This window comes from Oncorhynchus gorbuscha, linkage group LG11 (genome assembly GCF_021184085.1).
Source record: "Oncorhynchus gorbuscha isolate QuinsamMale2020 ecotype Even-year linkage group LG11, OgorEven_v1.0, whole genome shotgun sequence".
In the NCBI taxonomy this organism is placed as follows: domain Eukaryota; kingdom Metazoa; phylum Chordata; class Actinopteri; order Salmoniformes; family Salmonidae; genus Oncorhynchus; species Oncorhynchus gorbuscha.
Genome location: NC_060183.1, coordinates 62,991,317 through 63,013,739, shown reverse-complemented (window position 1 = coordinate 63,013,739; position 22,423 = coordinate 62,991,317). Strand labels below are relative to the sequence as shown.

Below are 22,423 nucleotides of genomic sequence, written 5' to 3'. Positions count from 1 at the left end.
GATTCAATGGTTGTAAAGATGGGTAGAGGTCTGTCCGTAATAAAGATATGATCTGCTTTTTGACACCACACTCCAGAAAGCAAGTCCCCTAGGCTCTAGTTTTGTCTTATCTTGATTATTGTCCAGTCGTGTGGTCAAGTGCTGCAAGGAAAGACCTAGTTAAGCTGCAGCTGGCCCCGAACAGAGCGGCACTTCTGCTCTTCATTGTAATCAGAGGGTTGATATAAATACTATGCATGCCAGTCTCTCTTGGTTAAGAGTTGAGGAGAGTCTAACTGCATCACTTCTTGTTTTTATAAGAAAATTGTTTGCATAGTCAACTTACATACAGTTCTGACATACACACTTACCTCACCAGACATGCCACCAGGGGTCTTTTCACAGTCCCCAAATCCAGAACAAATTCAAGAAAGCGTACACTATTATATAGAGCCATTATTGTATGGAACTCCGTTACATCTCATAATGCTCAAGTGAACAGTCATCCTGGTTACAAAAAAACAGATAAAGCAACACCTCATGGCACAATACCTCTCCCCTATTTGATCTAGATAGTTTGTGTGTATGTACTGATACAGTATGTAGGCTATGTGTGCCTTTTGTATTTTGTATTTTATGTAGTTCTGTCCTTGAGCTGTTCTTGTCTATTAATGTTCTGTATAATGTCATGTTTCATATGGACTCAAGGAAGAGTAGCTGCAGCTTTTTGCAACAGCTAATGGGATCCTAATAAAATATAAATTACAACAAGCCTGGACTGCTGTTATCATATAACACACTGTGTTGTTCATTCCCTGCAGCTAAACATTCAGTTGGTTAAGATGTGATGTAATGTTTGTCAAAAATGCAACTGTTTTCATCTACTAAAAACTCTGAAAACTGAGTTGCTTTGTCACTCTTTTGCTCTGATAATAAAGCTTAGATTTCTGCCCGAATGGCCCAATAGATTCCCAAAACCCTGCCTTTGTTGAGCCATCTGACATTGTTGTCATCAAAACTGGCATTGGCCTCTGTCAGAATGCCTCGTACCATGCGGTTGTAGGGATGATGTTGCTCTCAAAAAGTTGATCATTTTCATTATCGTTGTCATGACTTCAGAATACTCTTTTCCCCCACTGGCACACAGGACAGATTGATGGATGATGCAGTGATATGATGTCTGATCAGGGTGGTCCTCTTTCAAAAGTGCAACCAGTCCCCTCCCTTTCCTATCATGGCTGGAGCTCCATCTGTGGAGACCACTGACTTCAGATCTCTCCCCCTTTTTGTCAGAATCCCTTTGATGGCCTCATGGATATCCTCTCCTGTGCGTCTTCTTCTAGATTTGTTAAGCCCAACAGTTCCTCACAGAATTCCTTCTTTGTTTCGTTATAAAATCTGACAATCACCAGAAGCTGGGCAATTATCAGTGTTATCAAATCAAATTGTATTGGTCAAATACGCATGTTTAGCAGATGTTATTGCGGGTGTAGCGAAATGCTTGTGTTCCTAGCTCCAACAGTGCAGTAATATCTAGCAATTCACAACAATACACACAAACCTAAAAGTAAAATAATGGCATTAAGAAATATATAAATATTAGGACAAGCAATGTCGGAATGGCATTGACTAAAATACAGTAGAAAGTCGTATTCCTGGTCGTAATGCTGGTTTTACCGCCACTCCGGTATCCAAAAGTTCTTTCCAGCTGTATGTAATAACACAAAAAAAACATTTTTGTTACAGTAGATGAGTGAGGAGGTGTGGAGTCAGGCGCAGAGAGCAAAAGATGTGGGGAAAAAAACACGCTTTAATGTCCCGGATAAACAACATGAATAATAGTAGGAAAACAAATGAAAAGAAATATAAACGGACAGCGTGAAACCCAAAATACAAACAAAATACACTCAAACAAAGAACAGACGAACAAGCCCGCACGAAACAGAAGCGGGCTGAACAAACTATATATAACCCTACCCTAACAACCAAACAAGAAACAGGTGCTACCAATTCGACAAAACCAAAGGAACACAGAACAACGGATCGGTGATAGCTAGTAGACCGGCGACGACAACCGCCGAGCGCCACCCGAACAAGAAGGGGAGTCACCTTCGGTAATATTCGTGACAGTTTTGGGCTAATAATACAACAAATAACACAAAAAAATAATAATACTGCAAAGTTGCTTGGGAGCTAGAAGCAGAGCTGCCATGTCTGTCGGCACCATCTTTTCTCCTTATCTAATGAAATGCATGTTGCATTCTGAAATGCCTCATCACGTTGTGAAGTTAAATCTTCAGCTAATATTTCAGTTCTACTCATTGCTTCGGAATCTGACAGTGGGATCGGTTTGATCTTTTTCCTGAGCTCATCTTTTTCTTTACCTTCTAGCAAGGTGTCAGCAACTTCACACATGCATTTTTTTTACTATCTCAGCATCTGAAAATGTTTTTTTTTGGTGTGTTTTCCCAAAACCCAAGCTATCCTCAGTGAACACTCCATTGCACATTGTTGGGCTGCCAGGGAATTGACAAGGATTTTGTAGGACCTCTCAGATTGGGATTCGAGTTGGTTAATCTTGTTTGTTCTCACCTCTGTGTTCAGGGGATACGTCTGATCGAAATTACTATGCCTGGTGTCATAATGGCGCTTAACATTGGACTCGATGCATATCAAGCACATTGGTTTTGTGCTGCAGTAGTAGCGGGGCGAATGAATACATACTGTTCCGTCCACTCGTCTTTGAATATACCGTTTTCAGCGTGAACCTTAAATTTTTTTTTACCAGACATATTAACAAAGATACTGGTAACTAAGCTCCTTTTATCTGTGGTATTTAACAGTTGAACCGCGGTCAAATCTTTCTGTTTCTTTTTGCCTACTTGTCCCAAGGTTCCGCAGAGGAAATTTGGATTGATGTGATTGGGTAAGATGCTGCTTGTTATATTTGCATATAACCATGCGATTGGATTAGACTGGGCACTAGTAAAGGCAGGCGTTGCTTCAAGAGAGAGCGAAAAAGAGGTTGATGAGTTAGAGAGGCCGCTGCACTCGGTTTAATTTTGAAAGTTGTCTAAAAATTATTTATTGACTTCTATATAACAAAATGCGATGTTCTCCGTATTGGCCATTATCCGGGTCCGTATTGGCCATGGTCCGGGTCCAGACCATGGTCCGTCAGTTGAGTTTAGCTGATGTTGTCACACCCTGACCACAGAGAGCCTTTTTTTTCTCTATTTTGGTTAGGTCAGGGTGTGACTAGGGGGGCGTGTTCCTATCTAGGTTGTTTAGTTCTATGTTGGCCTGGTATGGTTCCCAATCAGAGGCAGCTGTTTATCGTTGTCTCTGGTTGGGGATCATATTTAGGCAGCCATTTCCCCACTGTGTTTTGTGGGATCTTGTTTTTGTGTTGTTGCTTGTGAGCACTCCAGAACGTCACATTTCGTTTGTTCTTTATTGTTTTGTGCGGTTCACATCAAATAAAAGATGTCGAACCAATTTCACGCTGCGCTTTGGTCTGATGTGATTACGACGATCTTGACAGATGAACAGCATGTCAGAAAACATTCCAAAAGTGGCTCCTATCAAATCTAAATAAAATCAAATGTTGTTGACCACATACACATGTTTAGCACATAAAAATGTAAAGTCAATTAATCAGATTTGAAGTTTGAAGTGGATACAGGGTGCAGTGTAATCATAATGAATAGATCAGAGTACTCAAATTTGTGGGACAGCGCAAAAGTTCCAGACTTAAATATTTGTTCTCTACATCTCAAAACATACACAAGTGAGAGAGTAGACTAGACACATTGGGTGCATCTAATGTAACTGTGCAGCACAGAGACACAATGACTCAGCTACCTGTAGTAATCATATCAAGCAACAGACCAAACCTGCTAGGTCGGGGCTGAATAAATTAACTAAGGAACAGTAAATCAGATTGATGAGGGTCAATAGTGGACATTGGAAAAAGGTGTTGACAAAGCATGAGAATGTGTTCAAAGAGGAACTTGGAACATTGAAAGGCCGCCCAGCTAAAATATATGTAGACAAGGAGGACACACCAAGGTTTTACAAACCAAGACCTGTGCCTTATGCCATGAAGTCAAAGGTAGAGGCAGAGATTGACCGTCTCTTGAAAGTGGACATTATGGAACCAGTCAAATTCTCAGAATGGGCAGCTCCCATAGTGCATGTTTTGAAACCTGCCAATACTGTGAGAATTTGTGGGGATTACAAACTGACTGTTAACAGAGTATCCCAGTTAGAGCACTATCCTATTACAAAAACAGGTAATTTATTTGCAAATATGTCTGGTGGACAGAGGTTTACAAAGTTAGATATGAGCCATGCATATCAACAGATCACTCTGGATGAGGAATCTAATAAGTATTGTAAAGTAAACACACACAAAGGGTTGTTTATGTATAAACATTTACCTTTTGGTGTCTCCAGTAGTCCTGCTAATTTTCAGAGCACCAACGAGGGTGTACTTCAAGGAATTCCACGTTGCCATTTACTTGGATGACATCCTAGTGACGGGGAGGCGTGACCAGGAGTATCTGTGCACGCTGACTGAGGTACTACAGAGATTGGAAAGTGCAGGCAGTAACATCATTAGTCTGTTGAATGAAGAGAGTCAGACCGAAATGCAGCGTGTAGGTTACTAATGACTTTAATGAAGATAAATACGGTACATGAAATAACTGTATAAGAAAACAACAAACGGAACGTGAACTAATTACAGCCTATCTGGTGACTAACACAGAGACAGGTACAATCACCCACAAATTACAACGCGCACTCAGGCTACCTAAATACGGTTCCCAATCCGAGACAACAAGAATCACCTGACTCCATTTGGGAATCGCCTCAGGCAGCCAAGCCTAACTAGACACACCCCTAATCATACACAATCCCAATTAATACAAACCCCAATACGAAATACAACAAATCAACCCATGTCACACCCTGGCCTACCCAAACATATAACAAAAACACAAGATACAATGACCAAGGTGTGACAGAACCCCCCCCCCCTAAGGTGCGGACTCCGGGACGCACCTCAAGAGCATAGGGAGGGTCCGGGTGGGCGTCTGTCCATGGTGGCGGTTCTGGCTCGGGACGTGGACCCCACTCCATAAATGTCCTAGTTCCTCCCCTACGCGTCCTGGGATAATCCACCTTCTCCGCCGACCATGGCCTAATAGTCCTCACCCTGATCCCCACATAACTGAGGGGCAGCTCGGGACCGAGGGGCAGCTCGGGACCGAGGGGCAGCTCGGGACAGAGGGGCAGCTCGGGTCAGAGGGGCAGCTTGGGACAGAGGGGCAGCTCGGGACAGAGGGGCATCTCAGGACAGATGGGCATCTCAGGACAGAGGGGCAGCTCAGGACAGAGGGGCATCTCAGGAGGGAGGGGCAGCTCGGGTCAGAGGGGCAGCTCGGGACAGAGGGGCAGCTCGGGACAGAGGGGCATCTCAGGACAAAGGGGCATCTCAGGACAGAGGGGCAGCTCAGGACAGAGGGGCATCTCAGGACAGAGGGGCAGCCCGGGACAGAGGGGCAGCCCGGGACCGAAGCAGCCCGGTACTGAGGGGAAGCCCGGTACTGAGAGGCAGCCCAGTACAGAGAGGAAGCCTAGTACTGAGAGGAAGCTCAGTACTGAGAGGAAGCTCAGGCAGGTAGTAGGCTCCGGTAAATCCTGGCTGGCTGGTGGAACTGGATGATTCAGGTTGTCTGGCCGATCTAGAAGATCTTGGCAGACTGGCACTTCTGGCGGATCCTGGCAGACTGGCACTTCTGGCGGATCCTGGCAGACTGGTGATGCTGGGCCGACTGGCAGCGCTGGGCAGACTGGGAGCACTGGGCAGACTGGGAGCACTGGGCAGACTGGGAGCACTGGGCAGACTGGGAGCACTGGCGGCGCTGGACAGACAGGAGACTCCGGCAGCGCAGGAGAGGAGAAAGGCTCTGGCTGCGCTAAACAGGCGGGAGACTCCAACAGCGCAGGAGAGGAGAAAAGCCCTGGCTGCACTAAACAGGCGAGGCGCACTGGACGCGCTGGGCCGACTGGGAGCACTGGCGGCGCTGGACAGACAGGAGACTCCGGCAGCGCAGGAGAGGAGAAAGGCTCTGGCTGCACTGAACAGGCGAGGCGCACTGGACACGCTGGGCCGACTGGGAGCACTGGTGGCGCTGGACAGACAGGAGACTCCGGCAGCGCAGGAGAGGAGAAAGGCTCTGGCTGCGCTAAACAGGCGGGAGACTCTGATAGCGCAGGAGAGGAGAACAGCTCTGGCTGCGCTAAACAGGCGAGGCGCACTGGAGGCCTGGTGCGTGGTGCTGGAACTGGTGGTACTGGCGCGAGGACACGCACAGGAAGCCTGGTGCGGGGAGCTGCTACCGGAGGACTGGTGTGTAGAGGTGGCTCTGGATAGACCGGACCGTGCAGGCGCACAGGAGCTCTTGAGCACCGAGCCTGCCCAAGCTTACCTGGCTCGATGCCCACTCTAGCCCGGCCAATAGGAAGAGCTGGTATGTGTCGCAGCTGGCTCTGCACCCGCACTGGAAACACCGTGCGCTCCATAGCATAACACGGTGCCTGCCCAACGGTGAGCACAGGGAGTATGCGCAGGTCTCCTACCTGGCATAACTATTCTCCCTTTTTTTAGCCCCCCCCCAATACATTTTTTGGGGTGACTTTCCGGTTTCCAACCGGTCGCCGTGCTGCTTCCTCATACCTGCGCCTCTCCGCTTTAGCTGCTTCTATTTCCTCCTTGGGACTGCGATATTCTCCCGGCTGCGCCCAGGGTCCTTTACCATCTAATATCATCTCCCAAGACCAGAAGTCCTCATATTGCTGCTCCTCACAATGAACAAGGAGAGTAGGCTCAGGTCTGACTCCTGACTCAGCCACTCTCTCTCTGCGCTTTGCCGTTACCTTCGGTTTTCGCTCTGTATAGCCGTGCTTTCCTTTTCGATTCCATACTTTCCTTTTCGATTCCATACGTGCATAGCCCTCTTCGCATTGCTGTAGGGAATCCCAGGCGGGCTCCTGCACTCGCTCTGGGTCGGCCGCCCACTTGTCGATTTCTTCCCACGTAGTATACTCCTTGCTTCTGCTGTCCATAACATCCTCCTTCAGATCCTGCCAGTTCACACGCTGCTCGGTCTGTGAATGGTGGGTGATTCTGTAACATAGTTCTTCTGTTGAATGAAGAGAGTCAGACCGAAATGCAGCATGTAGGTTACTCATGACTTTAATGAAGATAAATACGGTACATGAAATAACTGTATAAGAAAACAACAAACGGAACGTGAACTAATTACAGCCTATCTGGTGACTAACACAGAGACAGGTACAATCACCCACAAAATACAACGCGCACTCAGGCTACCTAAATACGGTTCCCAATCCGAGACAACGAGAATCACCTGACTCCATTTGGGAATCGCCTCAGGCAGCCAAGCCTAACTAGACACACCCCTAATCATACACAATCCCAATTAATACAAGCCCCATTACGAAATACAACATATAAACCCATGTCACACCCTGGCCTACCCAAACATATAACAAAAACACAAAATACAATGACCAAGGCGTGACACAGGCTTAAGTCTCAAGTGGAGTAAGTGTACCTTCATGAGGAACGAGGCAGTGTTCCTAGGACAAAAAGTGGACGCCACGAGTATCCATTTACTCAACAACAAGGTCCCAGCAATCCAGAACGCACCTGCTCCTACAAATGTGACTGAGTTAAAAGCTTGCTTGGGACTGCTAAACTATTATAACAGGGTTTTGCCAAACTTGTCAACAGTGTTAGCATCGCTTCAAACACTACTGTGTAAAGAGACAGTGGCAGTGGGGGCAAGAGCTGGAGGCTTCGCTTGCAAAATCAGAGAAACTGATGCAGTCATCAGATGTGTTGGTTCACTACGATGGAGAGAAGGACCTCATTTGCTTGTGTGATGCGTCACCCTACGGGGTAGGAGCAGTTCTGTCACACCATGTGCAGGATGGAACTGAGAGACCAATAAGGTTTATGTCGAGAACTCTTAACCCAGAAAAAAATAACTATTCCCAATTAGACAAAGAGGAGTTTGCAGTCATGTTTGGGGTTCAGAGGTTCCACAAATACATACAGTGTATATGGCAGGAAGTTTACCATTTGAACAGATCATAAACCTTGACTGTTAATTTTCAATGAAACGAAGGCAGTTCCACAGATGGTGTCTCTGAGAATCTAGAGACATAGGAGTATGTCACTGTTTTCAAGGCAGGAACATACCATGGCAATGCAGATGCCTTGAGCCTTCTTCCGCTGCCGTACATGCCCATCATAACAGCTCAGGAGTGCAGATGTTGGTGGACACAGACACAGCACTCATGACTGCAGAGCAAGTGGAAACCTGGACAGGTAAAGATCCAGTGCAGTCTAGAGTTAGAGAATATGTGGTAAGGGGATGACCACAACAAACAGAAGTAACTGAACTCACACCACACAGTGTCAGGAAAACAGAGACGAGTATACAGGATGGTTGCGTTTTGTGGGGATTTTCCACAGCCAGCATGCCAGGATATCCCACAGCACATCAGAGTCACCTGGGGTTCTTGCATATGAAAGATCAGGAGATGGAGAATTGAGTCAAGACATGTAACACGTGTTAGGAACACAAAAAGGCAACAGCTCCACTCCATCCTTGGGAGTTTCCAGAAAAACCTTGGAAAAATTGCAAATGGATTACACAAGGCCATTAATGGGGAAAATGTTCCAATGCACATTCAAAATGGATGGATGTGTATTCTGTTAGTTCTGCTTCATCCACCACTACTATAGAGGGCCTACAATAGAGCTTTAGTAACCAAGGGATACCTGAGATGGTGGTGAGCGACAATGCGACCTGTTTCGTAAGTACAGAAACACAAGAATTGTTCAGAAACAACAGTATTGTGCATGTGACATCTGCTCCACATCATCCATCTCCAAATGGACTGGTGGAACACGCAGTACAGGCGAACAAAGAAATGATGACGAAAAGTGCAGAAGCGAGCATAGCAGCAAAGGTATCACATATTCTGTGTAGCTACAGAATAAGTCCTCAATCCACAACAGGACTTTCTCCTGCTGAGATGTTGTTAGGTATAGACTACACTCCAAATTGTACCTAGTCTATCCGGACCTGAAAATGAAAGTTGTACCCAAACAAAACAGACTGAAAGAGAACAATCGCACCAAGGGCCGAAGTTTTTGGAGACACAGACCCTGTCCTGACCAGAAATTTCAGTCATGGGCAAAAATGGATTCCTGGATTCATAGACTCAGTGACCGGTCCTGTCTCCTACAAAGTCATGTTGGGAGATGATAAAATGGTTCGTAGACATGTTGATTGGATTCTTGTCAGACGAGAAGGAACAACCATTTAGTTACCAGGTGTGATGACAGGCTGTTTCTCTAGCTATCCAAGTGCTTCTGTGGTGCAGACTGAGACTGTAACAGAGGAGCAGAATCCAATTTCATACTCAGAGCCCGGCTCAGGAACAGTTGGTGGCTTTTCCACCATTGAGAATGAACACTACCCCAAGTGTTCGTCGATCACAGAGGCATGCAAGGCTTCCAAGCTGCTTCTTCTCCGAATAAGAAACAAAAGAACAGTGATATAAATTGTTTTTAAAAGACAACTGAAAGACTCACAGTAAAATACTCTAGTGTTAAATACTTAGTTTCCCATGCATATATATATATATATATATATATATATATATATATATATATATATATATATATATATATATATATATATATATATATATATATATTTTCACCTTTATTTAACTAGGCAAGTCAGTTAAAAACGAATTCTTATTTACAATGATTGCCTACCCCGGCCAACATTGGATACTGCCCTATGGGACTCCCAATCATAGCTGGATGTGATTCAGCCTGGATTCAAACCAGGGACTGTGTGTCACCTCTTGCACTGAGATGCAGTGCCTTAGACCACTGAACCAAGTAATACGTTTATAAAGACCTACTCCCTCCCTCCTTCCAAGGTATAAAGAGTTCCATAGGTTATTACAATTGACAATTTGACATAATGTTGATATCATTATATTTTCTCCTAGCCTACATTATTATGTAAAAAAGCATACATGACTCTTCCTACATGTACAAAACCCTGTCACAGACGTTCTCATACGCTCTCAACTTAAATGGGGCATCAACAGTCGGGCAAAATAAAATGCTGCACGCTCCCACTTTCGTTTAGCGCGCACGCGCGTCATTGAATACGCCCCTCAGCTAATTTGATTGGCTTGCGACCATATTTACCATGGTAACGGGGTGGTCAGGTGCTTCATCATTCCCTCCTGTCATGTGACTAAAACTTATCCAACTCATACTTCCGGTTTTGCATGGATGAGGGAAAAAAGTTGCATGTTCATGATAAAGTTTTTTTTATCGCTTCCCCTTCTAATTAGCATCATAAAACTGTCAACGACTGCAATTTTGTTTTACGATAGTTTAGCTTTTCACAATAAACATTTCTGTACACTTGCGAAACGTCAAATGTTGAGTATGTCGACGAACAATTTGTCGTACAGCGACCAAGGAGGAACTGATTCAGCGGTGGAGGTTGGGCAGGAGACTACCCCGACCTCCTCCAACGCTGGGGCTGGATTTGGCCTGTTCAGCGTCGACTTTAAAAAGTAAGCCAGTTAGTTAGAAAGCATTTTAGTAACTTGCTTGTGTAAGCTATGTTTTCAATTTAATTAGCTAGCTAACATGGCTGGTGGTGGTAGCTAGCTAGATATACAGCTGTCAACCCAGTTGCATCTTTAGCTAGTCTAGCTGGCAATAGATTTTATGGTAGCTTCAGGCTTAAACGATTTTGTTGATAGCCAGCACTTATCAAAGATGCAGTTTGCATGGAAGACATGTTGACATAAACAAAAAAAAGATGACATAATCACCCTTTTTAATACTAGCACACATTTTACGTTACACACCATCACGTCGTTTTATGTTGTAGAGCTGTACTGCGTCAGATTATTCTAAATGAATAGCTACATCAAAATAATGCTTGCTGTGCTATGCACATAGGCTATCCTCAGTTGTAGAAAAATACCACATCTTCCCCTCTCACTGTCATAAACTAAAGTGACTTCTATACATTCCCAACACTTGTAAATCCTTTAAACTACCCATTCAGAACCTTTACATTTGAAAAAGAGAGATGAAATGGAACTGACAAAGTGTACAAGGTGGTCCTCCGCTGTCAGCGTCAAGTGATGATACCACTAGAGGGCAGTCCATCATCAGTTTGGCCATCCTGTTGTCATGATGTGGCTTTACTGTAAACCAGGGCCTGTATTCACGTAGGACCTCAGGGAAGGTGTGCTGAATTATGATCAGTTTTGTATAGCCTAATCTTATGCATTATGATCTTGAATATGAGCCCAATAGTTTAGTTACTCATTTGTATGATTTGAGAGTGATAACTGTGTTTCCCAAACCATACCCTGGGCGTTGGGATCAGTTATTATTTTACTATCAGTAGGCTAATCTTTTCCCCAGCTGACTCCAGACAAGGCTATTTTGTCTCGCAAAGTCTCAGACAGTCAGCCATTATTAAATTGAATTCAACCTGAGTATCTTTGAAGCTGAATTAGCCACTGTTAGTTTGTCTCTACAATTGGGCCTATTTCCCATGTAGACTAATCATTCTAGCAGTTTTAAGAGGTACTAGTATAAAGGTTTCATTGAAAATGTTTGTGCTGTGCAAATGCCATCATATAATGTAATGTCTACTGGTATGTCTGGCATGTCTCTACTTATATCTGTTCTTCAGTGTTCCATGTAGCCTATTGTTGCTCTGTTTTGCCGCAGACAGTAGAACAGCTTCAACTATCTCAGTTTTCATCAAGCAGTGACTCGTCAGCCTGATGTTTAATGTGGTGTGGCCCTCAGTGAATTATTTAATTCCTCTCACATGACAGTTGGCCTGTTTGGTGGTTCAGGGCCAGTAGGCCAGGTCTGGTAATGGAGACTAGATGGGGGGGGATGCCTGGATGTGAATGATTCCACTCTTTCTCTACAAACTGTGACACATGATACCTAGGCTTTACTCTGAGATCTAATAGGGAGTCTGTCCTAAAGGATTATCAAGCTAGTAACCTAACCTTGGCTTATGTCAGGCAATCATACATTAACTCAGTCTTTCACAGGCATTAATTCCCTTTACATTATATTGTTCAAATGAAGAGGGGTTTTTCCGGAACTTCCCAAACTCAAGTCAGTGACCGATAGCATTGTTGTATTAAACCAACTCACTAGCCCCACACCTCTCGTATATCTGTATTGATTGAATGGGTGTTAGCATAGGGTAGGTGAAGGTTTTATCCCATTTAATAGTTTAAGACTTACTGGAAGATTGATTTCTGAGAATGTTGCTCTGTGTAGTTCTCTATCTTGCAATGGTTGTACCATAACACTAGATGGCAGACTTGAATGGTAAATCAGAAAGCAGTGAATCACTGAGTTTTTATGGCTTTTTTAAAAACTTGCCTTTGTTCATTTATTGGCAGTAAACTTAATCCTCTCTTGCACCTTTTTGCTCAAAGATATTAAAAACCTCTTTGGGCTGGGATCCCGTTAATGGGATCGATATGACAACAGCCAGTGAAAGTGCAGGGCGCCAAATTCAAAACAACAGAAATCTCATAATTCAAATTCCTCAAACATACAAGTAATTTACACCATTTTAAAGATACACTTCTTGTTAGTCCCACCACAGTGTCCGATTTCAAAAAGGCTTTACAGCTAAAGCAAACCAAACAATTATGTTAGATAAGAGCCAAGTCACAGAAAAACAGCAAGTTTTCCAGCCAAAGAGTGGAGCCACAAAAAGCAGAAATATAGACAAAATTAATCACTAACCTTTGATGATCTTCATCAGATGACACTCATAGGACTTCATGTTACGAAATACATGTTGTTTGATAAAGTTCATATTTATATAAAATAATCTGTTTACAATGGCGCGTTACGTTCAGTAGTTCCAAAACATCTGGTGATTTTAGAGACATCAATTTACAGAAATACTCATAATAAACATTGATAAAAGATACAACTATTATGCACATAATTATAGATACACTTCTCCTTAATGCAACCGCTGTGTCAGATTTTTTTTTTACTTTATGGAAAAAGCAGACCATTTTATAATCTGAGTCCGGCGCTCAGAGACCAAAACAACCCAAACAGATATCCGCCATTTTGCGTAGTCAACAGAAGTCAGGAATAGCATGATAAATGTTCACTTACCTTTGATGATCTTCATCAGAATGCACTCCCAGGATTCCCAGTTCCACAATAAATGTTTGTTTTGTTCGATAATGTCCATCGTTTGTCCAAATACCTTCTTTTGTTAGCGCGTTTGGTAAACAAATCCAAACTCACGACACGCGTGCAAGTCCAGCAGAAAGTATGGACGAAAGTCCAAAAAGCTATATTACAGGTCGTAGAAACATGTCAAACGAAGTATAGAATCAATCTTTAGGATGTTTCTAACATAAATCTTCAATAATGTTCCGACGGGAGAATTCCTTTGATGGTAGAAATGCAATGGAACAGAGCTCGCTCTCACGTGAACGAGCGTGGCCAGCTCATGGCACTCTGCCAGAGCCCTGACTAATTCAGCTCCCATTCCCCCCTCCTTCAGCATCAAACAAGGTTCTAAAGACAGTTGCCATCTAGTGGAAGCCTTAGGAAGTGCAACATGACCAATATCCCACTGTGTATTTGATAGGCCAAGAGTTGAAAAACTACAAACCTCAGATTTCTCACTTCCTGGTTGGATTTTCTCTCAGGTTTTTGCCTGCCATATAAGTTATGTTATACACACAGACATCATTCAAACAGTTTTAGAAACTTAAGAGTTTTCTATCCAAATATACTGATAATATGCATATCTTAGCTTCTGGGACTGAGTAGCAGGCAGTTTACTCTGGGCACCTTATTCATCCAAGCTACTCAATACTGTCCCCAGCCATATAAGAAGTTAATAGATGGCCTTTGTCTGAGTCGGCTTTCTCCAATGAAATAAAATTAGTCCGTTTGCGGTTTTAAATAATGTTTGTCGTGTGACACAGTCAGGGGCAAAGCCACATTCCTGTAGATTATGCTGATTAGCCTGGGCTCTTGTTACCTCATGGTCTACTCTGCTTCTCTGCATCACAGCACAGCAACATGTGACTGACTGTCTGGTTGTCCTCAAGTAATCAGCTGCTTCCTAAAACGCCATATTATTTTATTGTGGTTCAGTCTCCCATGTTATAGGGATTTAATGAGGACCTGGTTTATGTCAATGGGGCGGGCATTTCCATTTTAAAGGACCTCTGCACCAATTTTTTTTTTACTAAAGCATATGTGCATTTTTCAACTTCCCATCCTAGAAATTTGGAATACGCAAAGGCTTTAATTTCTGGTCAAACAGATGGAAAAGGGGTTTTAGAAATATTAAAGAAAGTCTTGAAGGGTATTAGAAATACATTGAAACACAAATACCCCTGCCAACTAATATCAACACTTATATTTCATTTTGGAGAAATTATTATAATTGTAATTAAAAATTATTATTGTTTTGAAGTTTAAGAAACATTGCCTTGAACCTTGTAATTCCTTACCAAAAACCCACATCTTTAAGATATTTAAACATTTCTAATGAAAGTTCAGAAGTAACAAGTAAAGATAGACTACTGTACCAATTAGTTAGTGTTTTTACTGATGTTAAGCTTGTTTATGAATTATTAAGTAATTAACTTGTAATTCTGTTACCAAATCGCTAATCATAGTAGTCACAAACCAGTTGGGTCACCTGCTACTTTCCTCCTTTCCACTGGCATACTGTTATGTTTTTTTTCTTCTCAACTTTCTGTCATCTGGTGGTCAAAGCAAGACTGATAAGTCTCCCTCTCGCTCTCCCTTCCGCGCTGTCTCCTCCCTCTCTTCAGTTAATGTCTCATCTCCTGGCTCTTACTGACACATTATTATATTATTACCATGACACCTAACAAATCAAATCAAACTTTATTTGCCACATGTGCCGAATACAAGTGTGGACTTTACCGTGAAATGCTTACTTACAAGCTGTTAACCAACAGTGCAGTTCAAGAAGAAGAACATATTTACCAAGTAGGCTAAAAATAAAAAAATAATAATAAAAAGTAACACAATAAGAATTACAATACGAGGCTATATACAGGGGGCACCGGTACCGAGTCAGTGTGCAGGGGTACAGGCTAGTTGAGGTAACCTGTACAATTGAGGTAACCTTGCGATTTTTATGAGTTGTTCAGCAGTCTAATGGCTTGGGGGTAGAAGTTGTTGAGAAGCCTTTTGGTCCAAGACTTGGTGCTCCGGTACCGCTTGCTGTGCGGTAGCAGAGAAAACAGTCTATAACTTGGGTGACTGGAGTCTGACAATTTTATGGGCTTTCCTCTGACACCGACTGGGTATATAGGTCCTGGATGGCAGGAAGCTTGGCCCCAGTGATGTACTGGGCCATTCGCACTACCCTTTGTTGCACCTTACGGACAGATGCCGAGCAGTTGCCATACCAGGCGGTGATGCAACTGGTCAGGATGCTCTCACTGGTGCAGCTGAAGAACCTTTTGAGGATCTGGGGACCCATGACAAACCTTTTCAGTCTCCTGAGAGGGAAAAGGTGTTGTCGTGCCCTCTACACGACTGTCGGTATGTTTGGATCATGATCATTCGTTGGTGATGTGGACACAAGGAACTTGAAACTCTCGACCCGCTCCACTACAGCCCCGTCGATGTTAATGGGGATCTGTTCGTCCCGCCTTTTCCTGTAGTCCATGATAAGCTCCTTTGTCTTGCTCACATTGAGGGTGACCTACCCTCTTTGCATTTACTGTAGCATGCACCCTCACCCACTGAGCACCGGAAGTCCATGGACGTTGAAAAGTCAACCAATCATGGACGTCTGTTTCACACGTTTGGACAAAACAATAGAGTACTGTAAAGAATAGTACAGTAAAGCACAGAACTCATGTACCTTAATAGCAAACTTGTATGCCATCTGTAAATACGAATAAAATGATTAAATTACAAGCCTAGTTGGTTTAGCCACAGAAAAAATGGCTGCAACCTTCCTGCTAGCTGTAATTGGCTGAGATAATGAGTGGGCTGGACTTGCCGAGAGATGAGTTCGGATTGTGTCTGCCATATAGCACGCCTCTGTCTATTTGAGCTGTTCTGTTTGTCTAGGTAATCCTGTCTAAGACTGCTTTAATAAAATAATTATTGTATCGTGTAGTAAAACTGCGTAAGTGTTGCTCTCCACTTTCTGGAGGACCGATTTTTGAAATCAGTGGAATTTGAGTATGATAGCTAAGGAGATGGAGAAAACGCCTGTCTCTTGATCACATCTTCAAACTAAGGGCAACCATGGCATCCGACAGGAGACGCGTCCATCCATGATGTATGCAGGTAAGATAGTCTAGCTAGCTACATTTTCAGATATTACACATTTCAAATTTTGGTAAACGTGCTTTAATTTCAATTTAAAGTGTACTGTTAGCTAGCTAACGTTAGCTGGCTGGCTCGCTAGCTAATCAAATCAAATCAAATTTTATTTATATAGCCCTTCGTACATCAGCTGATATCTCAAAGTGCTGTACAGAAACGTTAATGTTATCTGTACGATCATATTATTTGTATCTCAGAGCCATTTGCTTGGCTACTTATAGCCTAATGTTAGCTAGCTAACATTGAACCTGGTTGGTTAGCTACCTGCAGATTCATGCAGGGTAGAAATGTTCTGGTTAATTGTTTAGCTAGCTACATGTCTTAACAAAAGACTCCATTATGCAAGTAACCATTTTCAATAGAATGTCACTGCAACAATTGTTGATAGATGTACTAGCTGGTATATTCTCTCTGGCTATCCACTCCAATTTCAGACCATGGGTAAGGTAGTCTAGCTAGCTACATTTTCAGATATTACACATTTCTAATTTTGACAAAGTATTTTCATTTATAGTTGGTGTATGTGTATGACACTCCTGGTATCTGAGCCATTTGCTTAGCTAGGTATAGCCTAATGTTAGCTAGTTAACATTGAACCTGGGTGGTTAGCTAGCTGCATATTCATGCAGGGTAGTAACGTCATGAGTTGGTATTATGGTTCATTGTTTAGCTAGCTAGCTAGACTCCACTTTGCAAGTAACCATTTCGGGTGCGTTCGTAAATTCAGTCTGGCCATCTACACCGATTTCAGAGCACTCACATCTGAGTGTGCCAAAGCGCAGAATAACTGATGAATTTACGAACGCTCAACACCCGTTGAATATGGCTGGTGTCAGTAAACGTCGGGAAATATTTGTAATATAATTGTTGCCAGCAGCACAATTAGACACCAACGCTCTGGATAACATGAAAACAGCCTAACCAGCTCTGCTTGGGCTAGTAAAATGGGGGGGTTCTCTCATTTGTCTGGAAGTAGCTAGCCAATGTTAGCCAGTTAACTTGGGTGCTTGACTGCCGTTGTGAGGTCAGTCCATTCAGATCAACCCTACTCATCGGCCAGAGCGTCCAGTGTGCGCTCTGAATGCTCCAAATTTATGATCGGACAATCTGACCGCACAGTTGCAATCACCAACGCTCTGGATAACATAGCAGCCTAACCAGCTCTGCTTGAGCAGGAAATGTTCAGTGAGCTGTTCTCATATTTATGTCTGGAAGTAGCTAGAAAGTTAGCTTAGGTGCTTGACTGCTGCTGTTAAAGAGATGGGAGGGTCTACAGTTTAAGAGGGTGCAAACAATGCTGAAAGGGTGTAGACAAAGGGCTCTCCAGTAGTAGTACCAAAAAAATAAAAGGCCATCTTCTCCAAAGTGAGTTTACAAGTTTATCAACTTTCAAAGCAGAATTACTTTCTCATTGTTCCTCAACTGTACTGTATGATATACCATTTTGTAGCTCTGAGTCTCTACTTTTATCCAATGTATAAAAATAAAAATAGACACCATTTCAAATTTTCTACCCGATACTGATTTGAGTCAGTCGGTCACATGACTGTTTTTGGATTTTTTTTGTTAATTTACTGTTAATGATTTACAGTTAGTCGGCAGCAAAATCGAACAAAATTTGCGTCACTAATTTCTACCTTTGTATATCTATTCGGAAAACATCACCATGAAGATAATGATATTCATATCCGTAATTATGCATTTCTGGATAGTACAGAACAGGGACCATGATGTAATTCCGTTACAGTAATTCCATTACCGAATGTAAATCCACTTCACTTGCTGTAATTCCATAATCAAAATACATTTCTTCAAACTTTTAGCTGAAACCCCATTCTTTCTGCAGACATCTTTGAGTCATAATTCAAAGCAGATATTTTAGTTTTTTTTGGTCGCATAAAAAAGTGAGGTAGATTTGACTGTAATTCTGTTACTAAACTTTGCATCTGCACAGTTCTTCCAGTAAATGTTTTTTTGTTAAATGTTCTATGTAAATTGTTCAAAATAGTCCTTGTCCATAGATTTAGTTAAACTTTGAAATTAATGGCAGACAATAGTAGCCTATGTAACGGCAGCTAATAAACCAGCTGATTGGAGCAGTTTACAGCACCTTATCCTGCTGGTCGTTATGTGAGTGAATTAACATAGCTTTCTCAGGGCTGGTTGATTTGTAGAATCGCTTCCCAGAATTAAAAACCTAGGAAAAGAGACTAGGCTGGTTGAAATGTGAAGAATGACATGTATAGTTGTTGGGTGTTGTCCTAACTCTGTGGTTCCCCTGGCAGTGTGTGAGGCTGGCAGGGCCTTTATCTAGCCCAGCCCTGGCAGCAGTTCCCTGGGAGGGCACAAGGCAGGCGTGGGTGTAAAGTGGTGTATTGTGCTGTGGACAGAGGTGGTGAAAGCTTCTGTGTGTTTACCCTGAGGCTGATAAGGCCCTCCCGTTTCCCCTAGAGGGAAGTGGCCACAGTCACAGGCAGAGACACGGAGAACTAAACTACCACCCTACAAGCACTGACTCTGGCAGAGAGAACCAACTGAGCTACCACCCTACAGCTACACACGGACAGAGAACTAATCTATGTCCAGAGAAGAGGAGGAGAAGCGGAAGAAGAAGCCATTGTCTGGTGGGCCAAGGATCTGTCAGACAGGGAACTTCATCCCTTCTCCAAATTGGATTTAAAACAGTGAAGACTGAGTCATACTAGTAGTCTGCAAAGAGGGCAACTTCAACTTGCAACTCCCTCTATCGACATCGAGCTAAGATGGTGCTCAATAGTTTAGTAGCCTGATGTGAGAGAGCTGCGGTGAGAGAGAGAGCTGGGGAGAAAGAGAGAGAGCTGGGTTGAGAGCGCTAGGGAGAGGGAGCTAGAGGTGGAGAGAGGGAGAGAAAGCTAGAGAGAAGGAGAGCTGGGGAGCAAGAGAGAGACAGTGAGAAAGAGAGAGAGAAAGCAAGAGCGAGATGACAGGCAGGAAACGCCTGGAGTCACAGGACTGAAATAAAGCAGAACAGAGTATAACTGGATGACCAGGGGGAGCTGTCTGTGCCAGGGAGAGGGCCAGAGGTTTAGCCAGCTGCAAGGGCATCCTGTGTCTCCTCTTACCTACTGACAGAAGTGGAGAAAGAAGAGTGAGGAAGACTGACAGAGAGAGGAGAGCAACAGACAGGCCTGTAGAAACTGTAGCAGTATGAATGGTCACCGGGGTTTCTCTGTGCTGCGTTCTGAGGCAGCAGGGGCTGTGAGGACAGCTCTGGTGTCTGCTGAGAACCTCCAGCTCACCTTAAAGACTGAACTCAGCCAGGAGGAGCAGCACCTCACACCCCCACACACACCAATGGAGGCCCCGATGAGACACACACCAAAGGGTACTGTACAGAAGTGTGAGTCTTGGCACTTGCTTGTGATGTGTGTCTTCAAGTTTACCAAGTAGCCTAGCGTTTCCTGATCACTAGCTGATTAGTGATTAGTTGATTGTGACATTGTGAGTCACTCAAGACCTGACATTGCTTTCTCTGTGCCTGGTAACAACACCTAATATGGTTGTGTTTTGTGGTTTTCATTTTCTCTACCCATCCCCCTCTCTCCCTCATGTTGTTCAATTTGATTTATTAGGATCCACATTAGCCGACGCCATTGGGGACATCTAGTCTTACTAGGGACTAAAAAGACATTACAGACAAAATACTTTACAATTTACGTAGATATAAAAACATGAACAGTTGCAAATACATGTCAGTACATACACAACAAGTAAGTCACATGGGGAGGGGCGTTGTGCCGTGAGGTGTTGCTTTATTTGTAAAAAAAAAAAGAAAGAACTGGTTTGATGTTAACTTGCGCTATATAAGATGGGAGTTCCATGCAATCATGGCTCTTTATAATACTGTATGTTTCCTTGAATTTGTTCTGGACCTGGGGACTGTGAAAAGACCCCTGGTGGTATGTCTGTTGGGGTAAGTGTGTGTCTAAGTTGACTATGCAAACACAATTTCCAAGTCAAACTCTGTGCACCACAGTTTTCCATTCTTAAGTTAATGAAATTCATTAATCGTTGCGACAGGGTAGCCTAGTGGTTAGAGCGTTGGACTAGTAACCGGAAGATTGCAAGTTCAAACCCCCGAGCTGACAAGGTACAAATCTGTTGTTGAACAGGCAGTTAACCAACTTCCTAGGCCGTCATTGAAAATAATTTGTTTGTTGTTCTTAACTGACTTGCCTAGTTAAATAAAGGTTTTAAAAAATCCATTCCTGACTACATCAGTGAGAGTGGTCTGGTGTACAAAAGCGCATCTGCTAATTAAATAAGCCGCGTGATAATATTAAATAGCATATTGTACATTTTCTAATCTCTTTCTCCCCCCTCCAGGAATGAAGACCTTAAAGAGATGCTTGAGAGCAACAAGGAGTCGCTTAAACTGGAGGCCATGAAGAGGGTTGTTGGGGTGAGTAGTAGAACCTATACACACATTCCAAGCCTGATAAGTGCACATCAGCTAAGTGCACTGCAAACTCAGTTCAAGTGTACTTCAGTAAATTAATTGAGACTATAAAACTGAACTTTAAAAAAAAATCCTCCTTTGAAAAAAGTTTAAATAGATTCAGTACATTGCTGTAGTATGATATTGACAATAAAATAGTCAATTGAATACCGTGGTGAAACATGTAAGTGATTTTCTGTCTACAGCTGATCGCAAAGGGGAAGAATGCCTCTGAGCTATTCCCAGCAGTGGTGAAGAACGTGGCTAGTAAGAATATAGAGGTAGGGCCTCATCCACACACACTGAGCATTCATTCTATTTGCACAACATGGTTGAAAACATTTAGAAGGCTCTATCTAAAAGAACACAGAGGACATCTCCCCACTGCAAGTATGAGACCACAGAACCACTGCCCGGCCAGATGAGTTCCCCACTCCTGGTAATATTGATCAGGAGAATAAACAGGCAGTACGAAAGGGTGTGTGTGTGTGACAGGGCAGCCAATGGTAGGGAACTGGAGCAGGTTGGTGGGGGTAATTGGCAGAGGTGAGCCCATGGTCACGTCCTCTTTCTCCCCCCTCACACACACCAGCTGCTAGGGCTAGGGTAGTGGTAGATCTCTCTCTGGGCCTCTGCATCTCTCTGTCTGTCTTCACCTCTTTCCACCCCCCACCCCCCCCTCCTGTTTGTTCTCTCCTCTGCAGGCCTGTGTAGTGCTGTGTGTTATTGATTGTCTCTAATCAGAAAGCAGCACAGGACACAGAGTATTGAAGAAATAATGTGATTTAATATCAGGATGCTTTGTTTTCCTCAACTAGTTCTAGAAACAACACCCTGATACGAGACATACTGGAGGTGTGTGTATGAGTGGGAACACGAGGGTAGTATGGGGGGAGGAGGGGCTAGACTATATGACTGATCTAATGGATATTCAATCACTAGCTTATTTGATTAGTATTCCTAGTTTTTAACATCTATTTTCTGTGATGTTGTCAATATGATGTGTGATTCCCTTAACTAGGCAAGATGGGTTATATGTCCCCTCTTAGTCATTAATGCTGTTAATTCACCCACTAATTACTGCAGTGATTGAGAACTGTTTCACCACAGCTGAACCTCCCCGTACACACACCGAATAACACTGGTGAATCATGAAAGGGCCAACCTTTAACCCCCAGTCGGACAGTGGACAAATATTAGCTCAGTCTCTTACGTGTGAAGGGAGAAGCAAGGGAGGAGAGGGGAGAGAGAGGGAGGAAGGGAGGAAGCGATAACGCTACTGAAACTTTCTGAATTCAAACAAAAGATAGTTTTGCTCATTCTCTGCTCTCCCTGAAACAACATCTAGACTGTTATAATATCAAACAGGAACACTCATCCTCCACTTTCCCCCTTTAAAACAACTAAAT

At 43.3% G+C, this 22,423-nt stretch overlaps 1 protein-coding gene across 1 annotated transcript in view; it reads left to right on the top strand.

The window, feature by feature from the left end:
• Window positions 1–10,385: 10,385 nt before the first annotated feature.
• The window catches only part of LOC124049087 (AP-3 complex subunit beta-1-like), a 76,396-nt gene continuing 64,358 nt past the window's right edge, over window positions 10,386–22,423 (top strand). The window contains 3 exon segments of the mRNA XM_046370432.1: window positions 10,386–10,692; window positions 20,903–20,978; window positions 21,221–21,295. Of these exon segments, the coding sequence (XP_046226388.1) occupies window positions 10,403–10,692; window positions 20,903–20,978; window positions 21,221–21,295 (441 nt within the window). The 5' untranslated portion in view covers window positions 10,386–10,402.